The sequence below is a fragment of the Tympanuchus pallidicinctus genome, unplaced genomic scaffold, assembly GCF_026119805.1.
Source record: "Tympanuchus pallidicinctus isolate F22 unplaced genomic scaffold, pur_lepc_1.0 scaffold3, whole genome shotgun sequence".
In the NCBI taxonomy this organism is placed as follows: Eukaryota; Metazoa; Chordata; class Aves; order Galliformes; family Phasianidae; genus Tympanuchus; species Tympanuchus pallidicinctus.
In genome coordinates, this window is record NW_026294747.1 from 100,063,340 (window position 1) to 100,083,557 (window position 20,218).

The 20,218-nt window shown below is 38.8% G+C and overlaps 1 protein-coding gene across 5 annotated transcripts in view; it reads right to left on the bottom strand.

Annotated features, from left to right (window-relative positions):
* The window catches only part of CPNE4 (copine 4), a 239,278-nt gene that overhangs the window by 167,992 nt on the left and 51,068 nt on the right, over window positions 1-20,218 (bottom strand). For 4 of the 5 annotated variants that reach the window (XM_052694172.1, XM_052694171.1, XM_052694173.1 and 1 more), the window contains exon 2: window positions 10,978-11,165. In XM_052694172.1, coding sequence (XP_052550132.1) covers window positions 10,978-11,157 — 180 coding nt within the window. In that variant the 5' untranslated portion in view covers window positions 11,158-11,165. Of the gene's footprint in view, window positions 1-10,977; window positions 11,166-19,660; window positions 19,731-20,218 lie in introns of those variants that run through there. The other variant, XM_052694175.1, reaches the window with a different exon arrangement.

The window sequence follows — 20,218 nt, forward strand, 5'->3', positions numbered from 1 at the left end:
AAATGAGGTGATTGTCCCCCTCTATTCTGCCCTCATGAGGCTTCATCTGCAGTACTGCATCCAGGCCAGGACCTTCCAGCACAAGGAGGTTGCTGAGCTCTTGGACAGGATCCAGAGGAGGGCTACAAGGGTGATCAGAGGGCTGGAGCACCTCTCCTGTGAAGAAGGGTTGAGGCAGTTGGGTTGGTTCAATCTGGAGAAGTGTACAGGGAGACCTCATCACAGCTTTCCAGTACTTTAAGGGAGCTTAAAAAGTCACTTTCCATCCTGCTTGTACACAGTCTGATAGTGACAGGACAAAGGAGGGATTTTCTTTACATTGAAAGCGAGGAGATTTTGGTTAAATGTTAGGAAAAAGTTATTTAGAGCGTGGTGAGGCAGTGGCACAGCTGTCCATGAGAAGCTGCAGATACCCCATCCCTGGAGGGGCTCAAGACCAGGTTGGATGAGCCCTGGGCAGCCTGGTCTGGTGGATGGCAGCCCTGCCCACAGCAGAGGGGTTACAACTTGATATTTGAAGACCGTTCCAACCTAAGCCATTCTATGATTCAAGCAAAACGGATCATTTCCTGTTTCAAAACTACAATTTTTGGGATGTGCACATGTGGAATAAAAACCAAGCATTTCACAAAACAGTGAGATTTACTTCAGACAGTGCAGGTAAAATTTGCTCATGATTTAGTTGAAATTTATTAAGAAATCAGAAGGACAGTACACTTTTGAACTTAAATATTGATATAGAACTGCAGCATTTATTCCACTTACTGTGACTTATATGCTCATCCAGAAGAGACTGTTTAGATCAAGAACTGATCATCACATTTTACTATCTTTAAGTGTGACACTTTGAACAAAAGGCATGTAAATCTGTTGATTTACCATCGGCATACAAGGAATATGGGAATCTTTCAACCCTGTTGCTTTACTACTCTGAGATAGGCTCTTCCTATCTATGACTTTCTTTTGCATAAAGAACAACAGAAGAAATTGTTATTCTTACATTTTACCAAGAGGCATTCTTAGCTTCCAGTGAGAAAAACGCAAAGCAATAGAAAGCAAAGCTGTATTACAAGCAAAACAGTCAGTGAGGTGGCCTGCAAGCTATGAGCTGATGGGAACTGATGGGCAAAAATCCATTTTTCTTTTAATATTCAAAAGAGACAAAGTGCTTTCATGAGGTAAGTGCTGCTTTTTTAAAAATTGAGGTCAGAATGGAAGGTGTAATTTACGTAGAAACACATACTCTGCCTTTGCATTCTGCTCTGAGCACTCGCAAGCATCACATACAAACTGAATACTACAAACAGTACAACAAGTCTCAGTTCAGCATTATGTGGATAACTGATGCAAAGTAGTACAGCTTGGAGATCAGTTTTTTATATACAAAAGATCTCAAGCAGAGAAAGAAAAAAAGTCAGTCTATTCTTTTTTTCTTTTTTTTTTTTTTAAAGAAAAAAAATTCAGGTAAAGACCAAAAACACTTGTTAACAGATAAGGCCAGCATATGTATAAGGAAATGTAGTTTGACAGTTGTCAGTTAGATTCCACAGGATTTATATTCTGGCCTGATGATGGCATAGCTTAAAAACGTTGCATTAGAATCATAGAATCACCAAGGTTGAAAAAGACCTCGAAGATCACCCCGTCCAACCATTCACCTATCACCAATGTTTCCCACTAAACCATGTCCCTCAGTACAACATCTAAATGCTTCTTGAACACTTCCAGGGTCAAGTACTCCACCACCACCACTCTGAGCAGCCTTTGCACAGTGACTCAATACTCCTTCTGAAAAGTTCTTCTTGACATATAACCTGAACCTCCACTTGCACAACTTAAGGCCATTCTCTCCCACCCCATCTCTGTTACCTGGGAGCACAGGCTGATCCCCACCTCACCACAGCTTCCTTTCATAGCATCGTTTTGATGCTATGGGTTAAGAATTAATGTACCGAACCAATCCAGTGAATTATCTACTTGCAAACCAGCTCCAAAGATTCCTCTTTCCTGTAAGTTTATCACAATCTGTCAGACTACTAAAGGCAAGTCAGGCTTAAAATCTGTCCTGGAGATGTGTGAAGTTTGTGTATCTGTAATAAATAGCTCACAAGAGGCAGACATATCACCGAGCCCATCAGAAATGTGTGTCTGCCTGCCCACGATAAAAGCAGACTTCCACTCCTTGTCTACGTTTAAAAAATTACATATCTGATTGATGTATAACTAAACTGCAGGAAAGTGAGCAAAAGGATCAAAAATGCATTTCTTTGAATGTTGAGCTGCTGATGGCAGGATGACGACTCCTCCTGTGTGAAACCGTAGCATTTTTCCTTTCAGTTAATGCCAAAGAGTACTCAAAGCAGCCCGACGTGCTTACTGCTAGATGCAGCAATAATGCATCCTCCCCATCTCACAGATTAGGACTGGAATTCAGCAAAGTTCTCACTAAGGCAATTCAACCACGTGAGCTGCTGAGATTCTGTTCAGCCTCTTCAGAAAGCTTTAATTATTAAGTAGCAGTAGCATTTCTCTAATAACTTGGTTTTTTTTGTTTGTTTGTTTTGGTTTTTTTTTTCTTTTCATTATAAGTTCTTTGGATACCTTCCTTTGCTAAATGCCACGGAGAAAGCTCTTTTAAGCATGTGCATCCTCATCAACCTAGTACAGCACTGCATAAGGAAATGCATCCCAGCTTCTATTTTATCACCTCTGTTTTAATTCCTGAGCAAGAGAGAACGAGATGAAGAGAAAGCAAGTTCTTTCTTAAGCTCATCCTCTACTGCCATCAATTATTTCACCTTGGTCTTATCTTAAACCAGTGTTTAAAAATTTCCCACCATCTCTGCTTCCTCTGTGCACAGTACTTTGTTCTGCCCTCCAGGAACACTTTAAAACAAGGACACCACTGTCCCTTAAGCTCCTTCACCTGATGAGACCACCTTTCTGCTTAAAGGCCGTCATTACACACTTGTACACAGAAAAGCTGTGCAAGTGCTGCAAAGCCTTCCTCTTCCTCAGGTCTCTTCCTAAGGTAATTCTGAAAACATTGTGAATGGCCTCTTTTTTTTCTTTTTTAAACTTACTCATACAACAAAAAGATTTTATCTGGTTTTGATAGTAAAAATTGGCAAATCCCTGTTCTACAAATATGACCGAGAACACTTTTTAAAATCACAGCCTCCATGGATATTTTGAGCAAAGTTGTAGAAAGTTGGTGAAGCATTAACTGAATACTGCAGAGTAGATCGCAATACTACAGGCAATACTTGCAAGCGTGTCTCAAGATCACTGGAAATACTGATGAAAATGCAATAACAGCAAAGATATTCACAGCTGGGAGCAGGAGGAAGATTCAGTTCAAGTGCCCTACTCCCAAGGCACAAAAAGCTTATTAAATAAATTGTATATTTTGTCAGCCATAGTATTTTGATGAAACAATACATACAAAGATAGGAACTCATCCCAGTCCTTTCTCCATATTTCAAACTACTCACAAGTTAAGGTGAAGGCAGATTTTTAGGCAGCCTAAAACCATTCTAGACATTTCTACCAGCAACAATACACAAACATTTGCAAAGGCAACAAATCTCATGAATGAGAACCCAGCCCGGTTCCCTCTTTCACACTTCCAAAGAAAGACAGGTGCACAGAGTTCCTTGCAAACACACAGTAGTGCCCTAATTGAAAATAGCAACTGGAGTGTGATTACACAGAAACTTTTCACAAGAAATGCCCCTTTTTAGTGCCCACTGGATGAAGAAGCAGGATGTAAACAAGTGCAAAGCATTCAACTTTTCATTTTAGCTAGCACAGTAAACTGATTTTTAAGCAGGTATTTCCTAATTTGAGAAAATGACTATGTGATCCCACTGGTCTGTTTTTTTTTTCCCCGTTTTCATTTCCATGCTCTTTCAGATTTACCAGACTGAAGGCTCTGAAAATTGATTCCAACAGTAGATTTTTCCCCAACAGAGGATGTTCAAGGCCATGGGAACCAGGGAAGAGCATGTAGCTTTTACCACTGCTTTATACAAGTTCTCTCCCAGCTGACTTCCCAAGACTACACTTGTGCAAATGGTGAGAAAAATCTCTTCACTATACATGACATGAGGGCACTTGAATTAAAAAAAGTAGCTGTGCAGATAGAACCAAAGCCCAGCATCCTGCTGCTGCTGTAGGAGAAGATCCCACCAATCTTCTAGAGGAGAAATCACCTCAAATAGATCCATTTTCAGTAAGAAAACAGACCTCTACAGTGTGTGTTTTCTCTTTCCTTTGTCCCTGCATTATGTTTCAGGAACTGAACTACAGAGGTAGAGATTACTGACTGAGCTAGTGGAACGTTATGATATTTCATCACATATATTGACTCAGGGTGACAAGATTTGACTTCAGTTAAGACAATCTGTCTGATTCAAATGAGCACTTATGTCAAGACCAGCTGATGTAAAAAGACAGGAAATGCAGTACTGTGGATATGTCTAGATGCTGAGGTGAGGAGAAAGCTGAAGAGAAAGCAGCAGTGATGGGTGAGATAAAAAATGAAGACAAAAAGTAACTACTATAAAACGGATTTAAAATAGTCACTTATTACTACCTTGGGTATAAAAAAACTCATCAAAACCTTAGTATTTCTAGTATTCTAACATTATAATTCATGTTCATATTTTTAAACTAGATTCAGGAGGAAAAAATTCCCAGTAACCACTTTAATCAAATATTTGCCAACACAGAAGACTTACAACCTTTAGTTTTCAGACTTCTGACCTTGCATAACAACTTGGGAAATGAAAAGAGCTGTGTTCCTCTTTTCTTTTTTTTTTTTTTTTTTAAAAAAAAAAAGCTACAATAAAATGTAATTCCAGGCTGTAAGTTTATGTGTATACATTCCCAGAAATGTACTCAAAGCATTAGGAGCTGAACAGAAATATTATGGAAAATGTTCTATAGGATATGAGGGAAAACTGCACAGAAGATTCCACCTATCTTTACTATAATAAAATGATCTTTCAAGCCTGCCCTTTTTAAATATGCATGTCAGGTTAAGAATTTAAGGGAATCAGTGCTCTCCTCAATTTGTTGTGGAACAGGACCATACCCACATGGAAAAAAAGAACTCTTTTTTCCTGAAAGAGTTAATGAAAGGAAGAGAGTTAGCTCTTTTCCTGAAAGAGCCCTTCAGCAGACAGACCCATGGAATAGAGGAGGCTTCCAAAATATTAAGAGTTGGAACATAAAATATCCAATAAGATTTCAGGCTGGGAGTAGACCAAGATAAAATATTCAGTAAGCCTGCAGCCTGACCCCACAGACTTCCAGTGGCGTTTGAAAAAGATGAGCTCTCTTTATCTTTCCATACAGTGAAAGTGACTTCAGGCAAGTTTACCAGCAGCAGAAAAAAAAAGACAAAAGCAAGTTTTGGCTGCAACAGAGTTTACAAAATAGTCATAAGCAAAGACACGTTCATTAGCATACACTCAAAAAAAACACAAAGAATAGTACTGAATTATGAAGATGCAATAAGCTATAAAGCTTTGTTCTCAGACACATTGTTGCAGAATAGAAGTCACATATTTCTATTGAAGAGTCAGAACAAACATGACTTTTGTGGCACATAAGAATCTCTTAAGCACCGACTTCTAGGAATATTCTTTGGAAAACAAATGCAAGAGTGATGCAATTTCTTCATATTAAGTGAAAAGATGAGTAACACCTTGAAATTAAAAGAGGTGCAGGGCACAGATATGCGTGCAAGACTAAGCTCTCTGAAGACCTGAGATGCCCGGGCAGCTGGGGCCAGTCAGCTAGACTGTCAGTTCCAAGTCACGTATGGTAGGACCTGGCCATATGCTCCCTTGCTTAAAAAGAATATCACTGCCCTTCTTCCTGATGATCGTCTGAAGTTCTTCATTTCAGCTAAAGATTCATTTATTCCATGTTGGCTTTCACAAGGTGCCAGTGATTCCAGAAGTATTTTTAATAAATTTGAAATAGATCATTAAAAACTTTGATCTAAATTTTGATTGGAGAAAACGCAGGTAGCATTTTCAATTACCAGACCCATCTTATACCTAGAAGAGAAGAAACCCCAGTGTGCAAATCTTAAGTTTCTACGCACTAGCAGGAGGTAAATTCATGACAACTAGAACATGAAAGCACCTCACTATTTCCATGATCTGATACAAAACATCCAACCAGAGAAGTCTTCATAAACTGGTATGTTCATCTTACTGTTACCTCAACCCTCTGATTAATTTTGTATAGGATGCCAATTCAAGTTGAAATTGTAGCATTAAAATGGGAAAAGAATATCCAGAATACGCTCTAGCATTGACTAAAATTCAAGAGAAATCCCTAAACCAACCAAAAATCCAATAAACTAACTTTGTTATGCCTCACAGCTCTTTAAAGCAGAGGACAAATCCCAAATTACTGCTTGAAAATCTTTCCAGGAATACAGAAGTAGCTGTTGGCATTGCCTCTACGAAGTGTTCTGAAATAAACATCATTAAAATAACCAAGCTATTCCTTGATAAGATGATATACTTAGCCTTCACAATATACCACATACAGTTGCAATTTCACCCAGTCAGACAAATCGGAAGACTAAAATCCCAAACTGCATTGAGAAAATGAAAAAGGATTTCCACAGCATCTCCTCCAATAGTTACAAAAGAAAAACTTAAAAGGGATCAGCAAGTGGTAGTCTCAGAGTATAGGAGTAATATTACTTTATCCAACAGCTGCTCAACCCTACATCCTAGAATATTGTGAAAATTTATTTCTTCAAATAATAATTTAAAAAAAATACTTGAATAAAGTTATGGAGATTAAATCTACCCTTGCTTGTCAGTTACAAAGACGTTTAAGAAGTCACAGAGCTGACCACTGGGGGCTGGCAGAGCAAACTGGAGAGATATTTTCGCATTTCCCTGATCCCACACACTTCTTCACCATCACCAACCAGTACATGCGAAACAGGAGTGAGACAGGCCTTGAGGATGACTATGTGGCTGCTGCCGGTGGTTCTTTCTTCTGATGAAGAAACTTCCAACTCCATCCAAACATTTCATCTATTACTCTGTTCATACAGATGAACAGAAAAAAAAAAAAGATGTATATAAAACACCAAATGAATGATGCATAAGGGTTTATATATGTATGGCCTTCACAGTGTTTTTTAGTTATTTTGGAACATTTCAGTAGAGTCATGGAACATGTCAATCCACAGACTCCTCTATTTCATGGCTCGTTGGCTTTTGCAGTGGGCTGTGACAGCCACAGACAGGTAACAGAAGCGTATCTATGGCAATGAGTAACAGAAGTCTGCCCCCAGGTCCTCTTGTTAGCTCCCTTCCCAATGCACAGAGCAGCAAGAGGAGGCAGTATCTACTTGGAATGGAGATTGGAACTTGAGGAGGCAGAGGAGAAAGAAGGATTCTGGAATTAAGGAGAACTGAGGGGAAAAGCAAAGGAAAATGAAGAGTGAGAGTGAGTCTTTCCTGTAGCTAGATTCCTATGTAGATACTCAGATGGCTCCACTGGTATTCCACATGTTCAATGCATTTCCAAGCTAACTGGTCTCTGCAGCCTTTTTATACATAGGTCCATATGAGTGTTCTGGATTAGCAGTCAAAAGGAAAGAATAAACCGTTTTGGAGAAGAATAAAAATTGTACAAAATAAAAAAAAATAAAGCTGATCCTTCTAATCAAATTTTAGAAACACCAAAAATCATAAGTTCTGGTTTTCCCCTGTGTTTTCACCAAAACCTCACTGAATCCATTGAATGTGACTTAACATTTACATGGAAAAAAGTAAACCCATTTTAGTAAACAAACCTATCTGTCCAAAAATGGCAGCCCCATTCTACCAATGTGATTTTCAGCAACTGTATGCCATCTTCAGTGCTGATTTATTTCCTCTGTACTTCAAGTGTTATAAAAAAAAAAACTTAGAGAAAAAAAAGCAAGAATGTCTGCCAGCTGTTCAAATACACAAGGCAGATCTCCCAAGTCCCACTGCTGAATGCTCTAAGAACTCTGCTGCAGGAAGCCCTACCCGATTTCCAGACTGGCTGTTGTCCGGAGCTGCTCTTCTCTTTTCGTAGTCACAGATGACACTTTCCACCCAGGTACATCAGGTTGCATTATACCTCCTGATCTCATGTAAACCCCATATGACCAGACACAGCTCAGCAGTGCCCTTGACTTTCAGGGCTTGCCAGATTAAGATGATAACCCGTGAACCAGGCCAAGTTACTTTCTCAGGAATAATAATTTAATGAGAATTTCAGTGCTAGCACATCTGGGATGAAGACTGCAGTGCCATATGCAATTAACACTTATTACTTAAAACACAATCACACTGCAGGAGGGTACTATAATGATTTGAGAAGAGTTAATCATCAGACACTTTTGCCTGATTCCAGTACCCCATCCCGTTATTCACCATCCTGAAGCTTTGTTCAGTAATTAAATTCAAATTAGTACTGGAAAACAGCCATCAGATGACTCTCCTTAACATGCAGTTTAAAAAAAAAAATAAACAGTAGGATTTGGTCATTCTGGAACTGTACCTGCTTAGAAGTGAGTACCAGGAGAGCTAAAATTCAGCCCTGGATCACCAAATTGTCTTTTAGTACATATGGATACTGTAATCTTGAATTCTGACATATCAACTCAGTCTAAAAATGCAAAATTTATGCTAGGGAAAGAGCAGATTGACAATTTTTCAGCAAGATGCAATATATCATTTCAATCCTTCATTGGGAGAGACGGTGCTTTGCAGGCAATATGAATATGCAAACACAGAGATATGCATGTTGTGCGTGTTAATTTGTAGGGAAGTATCTACCAGACAGGAAGAAAAACACAGCAAGCACATCTGTGACACAACTGAGGACAACACTGGGACTGCCTTGAGTGCTTGTGCCCTGCATGTGTTCCTAATGGTTTCACAGCTACAGAGAAGACAGAAAACCATGTTTAAATAAATTCAAATCTCTAGCTATATATACACATGCATTTCTTCATGAAAGTCTCCAAACGGACAGATAGAAAGATCTTAAATTCCAATCCTCTTCATATTGTCATGCAGTAATTCCTATGCTGAATAGATCCATTTTAATAGCAATTAGATTTTTCTTTTTTTACTAGCCTGTCTACAGCCCGAGATCTTGCTGGATCACTGATTGTCATCATCAGAAGATTTTTCCAGCCAAATTATGTCTTCAGCTATACCTGAATGACTCTGCTCAATTTAGCTCAGCAATTGGAGCTTAATTAAAAATGTTGTTGAGAATATGAGGACCAGAATAGAAAATTCTGGTCACGTCAGAGCTGTATTAGCTCTGCAGTGCTGATAGGAACATGAACTAATAAAAACTTTTTGTTCATACCAAAATGAATATCCTGGACTTTCATTAGACAGTAGGAGCAACTGCCATAAGATGAGAGTCATATCAGCCAGCAGATCTGCTCACTGAATTTCTCTATTCAGACAATCACTTTTCAAATTAAAAACTGCATCAAATAAAAGGGATCTCAATTACAACATAAGAATACATAATTTAAGTCCACTTACTCTGAGTATAACTGGCCACAGAAAACTGGGTGAAATGTATTTGAAGTGATTCAGAGAATTGAAATGGCCACAAAGGGCTGGATCTGTCCTTTTTAAGCACGTGCCTTTAATTTATTTTGACCTTTAATCCAAATATAGTCAACTTCTTCAACAATTACATACAGCATAGCTAAATGCTCCTTTCTTCCTGGTTAGCTACAATGCCTTTTTTTCTTTGCTAGTGTATCACCTTACATTTCAACTACACAAAGATACTTATTTTGAAGCCCAAGGATAATTATTTTTACTTACTGAGTGATTTCCTACCATAAACTTACCTAATGCATCCACAACAAGCTAACAAAAGAGCAAAACTACAATTTAAAAAAAAAAAAAAAAAAAAAAAGAAATCTCCTCTCCTGGCTGCCGACCTTGCAATGGAAAGATTTTAGACATTCATAGAGCAAAACCATACTGTTGGAATAACCAGAATAAGGTTGCTGAAGCCTGACGGAGTTGGCTCAAAAGATTTAGATTAAAAAAAAAACAACACTAGATTTAAAAAAAGAAACACAAATTTGGGATTTCCCCTTCTGAATATACTCACAGCAATCTTAAAGTGCTGAAACTGCTGAAGACTGAGGGATGAATACTTGCTCAAAATAAGAGAGCTGGATCTCATGCATACTCTCTCTAACTGTGCCTTTTTTGCTATTAACCACAAACACTCAAGTTTAACTTTTAAGCAAAATAACCACTAAGACTTCACTTAACATCTAACATTCAGTTTAATGTTCTTCATTAACAATAAGCATGTTTCTAGTACAGTTTCTGTTTATTATTCAAATGGCTTTTAAGATTAGAAAAAGTTACATGAAGTAGGATTTTAATCAAATGTGCAATCTGCAATAAAGTGAAAGCAGACAAATTAGTTCATACGATTGACCTTCAACTGTAGACCCAACCTCAATGCTCAAAATTTGCCAATCTACTGCCAAACTACCGTCACTGAAATTCTTGCCAACTAATAATAAATACTCCTCTCTTCCACAGCACTTTACTTCTTAAGATTGGAAAGCATTTTATAATGGTCACTACCAGTATTTCTGCTATTATATAGCTTCTATGAAACAAGAGTGCCTAGAGGGAAAGGTTTTATGACACTTCATTCTTTAATCCTCTTCATTTTTAATAGAGACTCCAAAGAGAAGTTCAAAGTGTCATTAAGAATCTGATTCAAAGAGTGTTAGAGTTAATGGAAAATCTCCCTTCTATATTACAGATTTTTGCCAGTGGGTTCCAGATGCTGCTTCTCTCTATTACCGTTGATACTTGAATTTTATCTTGATTTCATTAAGTCATCCTAAAGCATCAGAAAAATCTTTTCATTTGTTAAATTGTATTAAACACTCACCTCAAACCACTGACCATGTGACTGCATTTTAAGGATGACACAAGGGTCTGGTTTTGAGAGGGCATCCCTGTCTGATATGCCTTTGCACGCAACCCGCAGCTCCACTTTTGTCAGGCATGGGCTGTTAAAGATTCCCAGGGTATTAGCTGCTGATTCATAGATGTTGCTCATTTTCTTCATTCCTTTTCCTGTAAGGAGAGAAAAGGTCCATTAAGAACACTGCAGGAATGTGCAACCCTTTTGTCTATGCAGAAGTCAGCAGATGCCTCTAAGAACATGTCATGGTGAACAAGATCCTTAGCAAAATGGGGGGGGGAGGGGGGGGGAGGGGGGAAATCTATGGAAGAAAGGCTCAAATCATCCTTTATGTTTCAAAATAAGCCAAATTCAGTGATAATAAACCAGTGAAGCTTTCCACCATGGCCCTTTGCAGGGTGAACTGTGACCTCAGCTTATAGCTCTGTTCCTGCTCTCAATGCCACATTTCCTCAGGCAAACAGGCAGACATGGAGGAAACGCTGAATTTCTCCTGAGAATGCCTCATTCCAAGGCTTAATTAAATTTGTTCAGCACTCCTGCTATCTGTTTCTATTCCTCCATACTCCATCTAAAAAGCACACACTTCACCTTACACGAACTTTGCATAAATCCATTTGAAGGCCCCTTTCATATTGACCTTAATTTCTAAGATACATTTTACTCTGTTTCTGCACTTACTGCTGAACAGTACCTCCCCCCCTTCCCGAGCAAGTAGTCAGGATTGATGGTCCATGCAGTAGGGCAGGGTATTTATGCTGGCAAATCTTGCTGCTACACACTGCCTGCTCTTTTGGGTCAAGAACCTCTATTAATGTGAACGTAAATGGCTGAGCTAGTGGCAACCTCTGACTATTATTTCATTACAAATGCCAGCACCAGCACAAATCTTGCAGCTTGAGCTTTTGCTCAAACAGAAGCAGCAAAAAAAAAAAAAAAAAAAAAAAAAAAAAAAAAAAAAAAACCAATTTTAACACAAGAAAAAATTAATACACAATTGTTTTTCCCATCAACAAGGAATACAGGAACACTTTAATATACTCACTTGCTCTGAACTTCCCAATTTGACCCCCGAAAAGCTGTTTCCCAACACAAGACTTAGTGCCTTCACTGCACCTGTCCTCCTCCGTTCAGACGAGAAGCAAAACATTTATATCACCTTCCCAGAGAGCAGATTTGTGATACCCATTTTTCCCATTAATTATGATAGTAAAACTGGAACAGTATTTCTAAATTCAGAGTAAGCAGACTTGGCAATATAGCATGGAGATCTAAGAAATACAAATAAACTTCATGAATTCAAGTCTGAAGGATGAGACAGATGATCCGTTCTCCTTGCAGATAAGAAAAAGGTACATTAACAGTGAACAGTTTTTCAAACCTGTTCAAATCCATCCAGGACCAAACCACAGCCTGTTGTGAATTCAACGCCACCCCCAGCACACACCTTCAGTACATTTAAGTCAAGGGATGGCCTCCAACCACCTTCTCCAACTCAAGACCTATGGGCAAATTTCTTTGTAGTAAAACTGGCTTTTGAAACATGAGGCAGCACCATGACAGTGCCTACGATCACACCAGCCCTCTTCAAGCTTTCCCAATCACCTGTAAATACTGCCATCTGCACTGTGTTCCCATTTGCCACCAGGAAATAGAAAGCACACCTATATGGAAACAGGAGCAGCGTTAGGTTGCTTTATTAAGTGCAAACAGAACATTCAACTTCTACACCACACACTCCTACACGATGCCCTCACTTCTCACACATTCTCAGCTAAGGCTCTTGACACCACACAAACAGCACCATCAAATCTTGAAGTCTTTTACAGAGTGGAGAACATTCTGTGCAGAGTCAATTCTCTTGCTTGATGGCAAGATCACAGTCGTACCCTGAAAGCAATGGCAAGCACAGGGGGACTGGGCTCTGGCTTATCAACACTACTGATAGAATCATAAGTTGAAGAGCAAAGTCCCACATGCAGCAAGGACCTGATATGATACTGCTGCTAAGCAGCACAATAAGCATATGGAAAAAGTGCTGCTAAAGGCAGTGATAAAACCATGCTTAGGAGATCAGGGTACTTTTTTCCTTTCTATTTGTTTCTTTTCAAAACGGAAACAGATTATGACAGCAGTAACTTCAAAAAGCCACTAAAGGATCATATTTAGCTTAAAATTGCAGACAACTGTGTGCACACGCATTTTTCTAGCAATCACCACAAATCTGTGTGTTTTCATTCTATTTACGATATATTCTTGATATACAATGTCAGAAGCTTGCGTATCCATCACCTGGGATTATGACAGACAGAAGCTGAAGTGGAGGTAAAGAATTGCTGTCTTATTATTCATCGCACTACAATCCCATCTCCTTCAGAAAGCTGCTAACAAGCTCAACAAGTTCATCCCACACATTCGCAAGAAGTTTTTACATGTTGCCCTTTCCAAACTGAAATCCTTTTGAAAACTGGGTTAATTCTGTCTCATGCACATCTTATGTCATTAATGAAATGTCATCTTTTGTGCAGAAACAGGTCAGTGATTTAATTAAAACAGATTAATTCAGTGCTAAAAAGAAGAAAAAGGAGCAGTGAGGAGGAGATACGTATTTTTCTTCCTCCCACAATAATTATACACTGGGTTTTTTTGGACTGGTGGTTAAGTATAAAATTATATTCCTTTTTATCACTGCAACTATTACTTCAGCTTTTACAAGTTCTAAATTTATCAATGGAAAAGATTGAACTACAGACTTACTCTTTTGTCCCATTATATTCACTTAATATAATCACCAGTTTGGGCTGTTGCTCTGATGTCACGTTACCAGGAAAACAGCTTTTCAGCCTACTGAAAGTGATTTAAAAAAGTATTATTTTACGTAAACAGATACAAGTTATATTGCGTAAGAGCTTTTTTTTCCCCTCCTCTTCAATTAACTACTTACAGAAGGAATAAATTATTCCATTTTCTTTGCTACCAACTCTTCCTTTTTCACTTGATCATGAACTTCTTATTCTTTCAATGTCTATGTGGCTTTAATATTCACTGATTAAGAGCTGTATCTGGGAGAGGAAGGTAATAGCATAGCTACAAAAGCAAGCAGTGATCTGGTCACAGACTACTGAAGTTTCCAGTTCATTGCTACGTGCGTTCCCTTTCATTTCCACTTGAAAACAGAAAAACAGTGCATTATTGTATGCTAACCAAATTTCACTCGCACTGACTCAACAGCCAGTGACAGACTGCACAGAACAAGGAGATCCATGAAAGTCAGCAAGAAAATAACCCAGAAATTTTAACAAAGCAGCTTTAGCAATATCACTCCCCAAGTGATCCTGCCTTTTCCCTTCGTACTTTGTCACTGACAGCACAGCAATGGAAAATGATCATTAGGCACAGGACGTTTGAGTACTTCAGCACTGCCTCGTGGGGCCTGACCCAAACTCACACAAACACAACCGTTGGCTTCAAACACACATCCCTCAGGCTTTGAAGATTTCCTGTGCTTCCATGATACCTTCCATTACGATACAAGACCAGGTTACACAAAACAGAGTATCTGCAAGATTTATAGAAAAGGAAGACATTATAACAGGTCTCCAGGTAGAAAAGCTTTTACAAGTTCCCTCTGATTACTAACATGCTCGACTTCAGAAGAACACAGATTGTTTCCTCCAGGGAATGATACCAACTGACATCAGCAATCATTTTTCTGTAAGCAAATTTACATGATTGGGAATTCCCTGTCTCACTGAACTATTATGCTGGCTCCAAGGCTTCCATAATTATGAGATCCAAACCCCATTCCTTCTTATTTATCTGTGTGGTTGGAGAATAAGTTTTCCTCAAATTAGCAAAGATGAGGACTCACATTGCTCATAAAGCCTTGATTCAGAAAACTGGTTAAACAATATTCTGTGTGCTTACCCAGGAACTTGCCAGGAACTCTGGCTTGGCCTAGGGCTGAAGACAGGTAAGCAAAATAGCTCAGAAAAAAAAAAATAAATAAAATCCACCTTTATTGTGAATGTTTTATCATTGATTGTAAACCAGGAATCAGTCACAGACAGCATTCGTTATCCTCCATTCACTCTGTATAGCAACATTAGTTTTTCCCCCACAGTTGTAGGGGTTTCTGCAACCCATTACATTTTTGACTGATCTTACACTGGAGTATTTTTCCCTTAAGTCTAATCAAAATGTCCGTGTTGCATCAGTGACCACTGCCTCCGGGCCGTTCCCTGCTCATCTCTGGAAACCTCTCACTATCATTCAGCACTATCTAAAACATGAAAACTCATCTACTTATCTTTGGCAACACTCTCGGACTCCTGGTTATCAGCCACATCTCTCATCACTATACAAGATTAAAACCTAAACATCAGCTACCACATAAATCGCTACAGAAGTTTAAATGATCACAGCTAATACAGACAAAATGCTGGCTGTTAAAATTAATTTGAATATAAATTACTGTATAATGAAAAGCCAATAGGTTAGCTAGACCCTCCACAGCGTAGCTTGTGCAATTAAACACATTTTTTTCCTCCCTCCTTTTGATTCTGACTCACAACAATTAATTAGGATTAATGTTACAGCTATCAAAGTTTGAAAGATCCCTTTGCAAAATGGGCAATAATGATAAACCTCAGTAAGCAAGGAGTATCTGGAAAATCCACTGCAGTGATACAGTGAACAATGAGACAGATCTGATAGTGTAAGTAATTTACTTGGACAGAAGGGGAGAAGGTTCAGAACAACGTGCCAGCAGTGCAAATGGAAATATACACACACTGACAGTTCAAAAGGACTCATTACCATAGAACCAGTGGTTCAATTATAAGGGATAATGGAAAGTCACAGAAAAGAAATTAAGACATTTAACGTATGACAGAACAATGTACAGAAGTGTGCAGCACCTATACAAATGACTTCAGTTAAAGGAAAATCCCCACAATACCTGGAGCACTGGGAGATACTCAACTGTGCTCATTTCTGCATGCTTTTCAGTAGATCCCAGTGAAGTCAAATGCACATGGTGTAACACAAAGAATCTGTTGGGATCTGCAGCCAAAACATATGCTATTAGGATTAATCTAAGATTCTCCTTTGAGCTTTTAAAATATAGCTTGAAGTAATCTCTTCTAAATGTTTTCTCTGTCATCCCACTGTCATAATATACAGGAGCAAAGTCATTAAAAGATAGGAGACTGAAGAGATAAGAGAACAAAATAAATTCTGCAGGAAGCTGGCAGAGAATCAACAAAAGCCAGCTCTATTTACATTTACTGGGTTTGCTTCAGTTGCAAGGTGTTTACATCTCTCCCAGCAAGGCCAGCAAACGCAAGACTTCTGTTCATAAAAATGATGCTTTCTAATAGAGCAGAGCCTTAACGTGGTAACACAACAAGTTCTGTTAGGAACAGTGAACAAGACAGACTCATCAGCATGCTGACACACTGCAACAGCCAGCCTCTCAGTTGCCCTCTTTCTGGCAGTGCTGTTTCCTTAATAGCACCTGTCCAAATCTTTCATTTAAAACTCAATACTGCCACAGAAGGCATTAAGTGGTGCCAAGGCCCCTCTTGCTAAGGAATAATGTCAGCAAAGTCTCCACGAGCTGAGGATTTACAGGCAGGACCAAATAACATGAAGTCCCAGTAAAATTCAGGCTGTCAGGTAACTGATTCATTTGTCAGCTCAGACACTGGGTCCAGGGAGCAATGGTGCCTGAAGCCCAGGTCCCCGTAAGCACAGGGATGCTAACTTTGACACGTAGGGAAACTCTGGATCACTGCATCCAGTTAAAATACCACACAGAGAAGCTGCTTCAAGGCTGTCGCAGCACATGGTACAGATTTGAAACTACTCATCTCTAAAAGCAATTCCAGTTTTCTTGGTGTTGCCAGTTTACTGCTTGTACTAAGCGATGTCTTAAATGAAAGATGGGCCAAAAAGACCCACAAAAGTTCTGTTCTGAGGATGTTTGCAGTTTTAAAATTAGCTCCCTAAATTGGGTATTAAATTCAAAACAACAACAAAAAAAAGTGTTTTTCCTGAGAGCTCTAAAATCTTGCAGTTTAGTTACCTATTGAGAATCTTACATAACTAAGCTTGACTGATATTCCACAATACTTCAGAGAAAGATAAATCCAGAAGAAAAATAAAAACCCCAACACTGAGCTGTAGCAGTTACAATTCTGCTATCAATCCCAGTTGGCAGCCTTCAGAAAGTATTCAAGACAAAATAAATGTCTAATAAAATTAACCAATACTGAACAACACGGAAGATTAGCACTTTACTATGTTAATCCTGCCATTATCTTCAGATCATATATAAGATTTGAAATGATAATTACCACTATCCCCACTGCAAAAGCTCGAGCTTCAGGGAACTGCAACAGCAAGGTGTGTTGTGCAGTTAGACTCAATTACACTGAAGTATGTATATAAACACAACATTTGGAATAGTTTGTTCATTTACAGATGTAACATATTGCAGACTGCTCATTTTCCTCTACAGATGGTCCTCATCATAGACATGGGGCTGTATGAATATCAAGTTTAACAAGATATTCCTGGGTTCTCTCTCCAAACCTGCAAAAGGCAATAATTCTCTTTCCTGCTCACCCTCAACTGCTTCATTGAAATTCATCAACTACTGCAGATTATGCAATGGTAGGAAATTTCATTCAACAGCCCTCAATTCTTTGTAACATTCTTCTGTATCAATACAAGAGAGAAGAGGATCCAACTCTGATAAAGCTCTGCTCTATCATCTAAGGCCAATACTTGGTAAGAACTGCATTTAAGGAGGTTTTTTCTGGGCCAAAATAAAGTGCCTTGAAAAGAGAAAACTCACACAATTTAAGTGTTGAGGGACATGGTTTAGTGGGAGCTATTGGGAATAGGTGAACGGTTGGACTGGATGATCTTTTAGGTCTTTTCCAACCTTGGTGATTCTAAGATCTGCAAATCATTTTCTACTATGCTAACAGGACAATAAGAAACCTCAGTGCGCAATAGTTTAGTTCAAAAGTGAATATTATTCTTCCTACATATGCTTAAGTTTTGCTACAATGACTTTACTTCCCACATTGGATGCAAATTCCACTGAATTCCTTACTCTTAGAATCAATTGATGGTAAACAAACATTTTGCAGTGAAAACATTCTCAGAAACCAAGAGCAGAACATGACATGAGCACAAATGCTACACTATAAGACAAAATATAAAACCTAGAGTTTTCTATACAGACAGCATGCTTATAATTGCTCTCCAAACAAATGTATAAAACACTGCTTATTGTAAGACAGTCGCGAAGCATGAAGGAGATTACATGGACGAGGAAGAGCAAAGCAGGGTCACCACGATATACAGTAGTCTATTTTCAAATAGTGGTGGAAGAGCTCAGAAGAAGAGCTTACAAGCAGGAGGGGAACTGACTTGTCCTGTCACTGTCTACCTGCATGACAAGGGGGACTGGATTTAAACTGAAAGAGGGGAGGTTTAGGTTAAATGTTAGGAGAAAATTCTTCACTCAGAGGGCAGTGAGGCCCTGGCACAGCTGCCCAGAGAAGCTGCAGTGCCCCATCTCTGGAGGCATTCAAGGCCAGGTTGGATGGGGTCCTGGGCAGCCTAGGCTATTAGCTGGCAACCCTGCCCATGGCAGGAGAGTTGGGACTAGATGACCTTTGAGGTCCCTTCCAACCCAAGCCATTCTGTGATTTATAAGACAATATTTGCCCTAAGGATAAATTGTAGCATCACAAGCCAAGCACAGAGGAAAGAAAACAAGTGTAGCTGAGGTTGATGTCCAGATTCCTGGTTTGTTTGAAACCCCAAAACAAAATTGGAAGTTATATAAGCCTAAGTAAGATTGCTGTCAGAACTTCATTCAATAAAGTAACACATAGAGTTCTGGCAAAAAATATCTGTGTGAAGCCAAACTGCAACATCTGGTGGTTGTGACTGTCATTCTTGGCCTCATCACCAAGAGACAAATATCAAAACAAGTCTGCACAGATTCCTGATGCTCAGACAGTGACTGACATTTCCAAAGAGCACAGAAGAGCAGGAGCCCATGCAGAAGCCACAGCAGATATCCCACAAAGCCAAAAAGGGCTGGTGCTAACTAAACTGGCTTCCAAGCAGCCACAAGAGCTGCCAAGAACTAAGGAAAACAAAGATGGGAATGCTACCATTTGATCATTGTTCAGAGCACAAAACTATCAATTCCCTAACCAAGTATTTATATCTAGATTCTAATTTCAAGATAGACATCATACTCTATATAACATATATACACATACTCGATATACCTACACATTTTTAGAATTAAAATGTGCATGCTGACAGTAACTAAAGCAACAAGTGATACCAAGATTATTCTTTGAATACTCCCAATACACAAGCAATTTAAGATGGCCACTATGTTCATTCATGTCTTATCCCTGATCTCTAACTACTGGAATGGAGAAAATCTGCTTTAATCCAGAACTTTTCAGAAAATGGCATAATCATAATTTCATATAAGTACTTGTCTAATGCATGAACATGCTTCAATTTGCACAAGCATCAGGGGAATCCAATCAAAAAAGGCTTTTGCAAATATGAACCTAAGATACTAATTCCTGTTCCTCCTTACTAGGAAAACACTTTATTTCTTCTATACAGCCTGCAGTCCCCACAGGCAGAAGTGCTTGAAGGGGAGAAAAATAAACACATACACAAACGAAAGCTATGAGAACATGAAACACAATAAATGCACATCCTCACAATATCAAAGGTATAATCTGTGACAGATCTGTAAATACTTCTTCATATGGATCCACATAATGAAATCTGGCCCTAGGTGCCCATAGAAAAGATATACTAGGAATCTCTAAAACATTCTGAAAATATATGCCCTTTTTAGAGCTCCTTGACATTTCAGTCACAAGCACTGCCTGCCAATTACAAACATTATAGCAATTCAGATCTGCGCTGGTGAATGATGCCACATTCTTCATGCCAAGGAGCCTAGATTCAAATTTCACCTGTAAATTCTGCCCTCTGCAAAAATTGCTATACAGTAACAGGTGCTTGAATGCTGTTGCATTAAGCCTGTAATGAGACTGAATACACAGTCACACCATTTAATGTCCTAAATTGCTCTGACACTGGAGTAAATACATCAATGAAGACTGAGCTGGAATATTAAGTT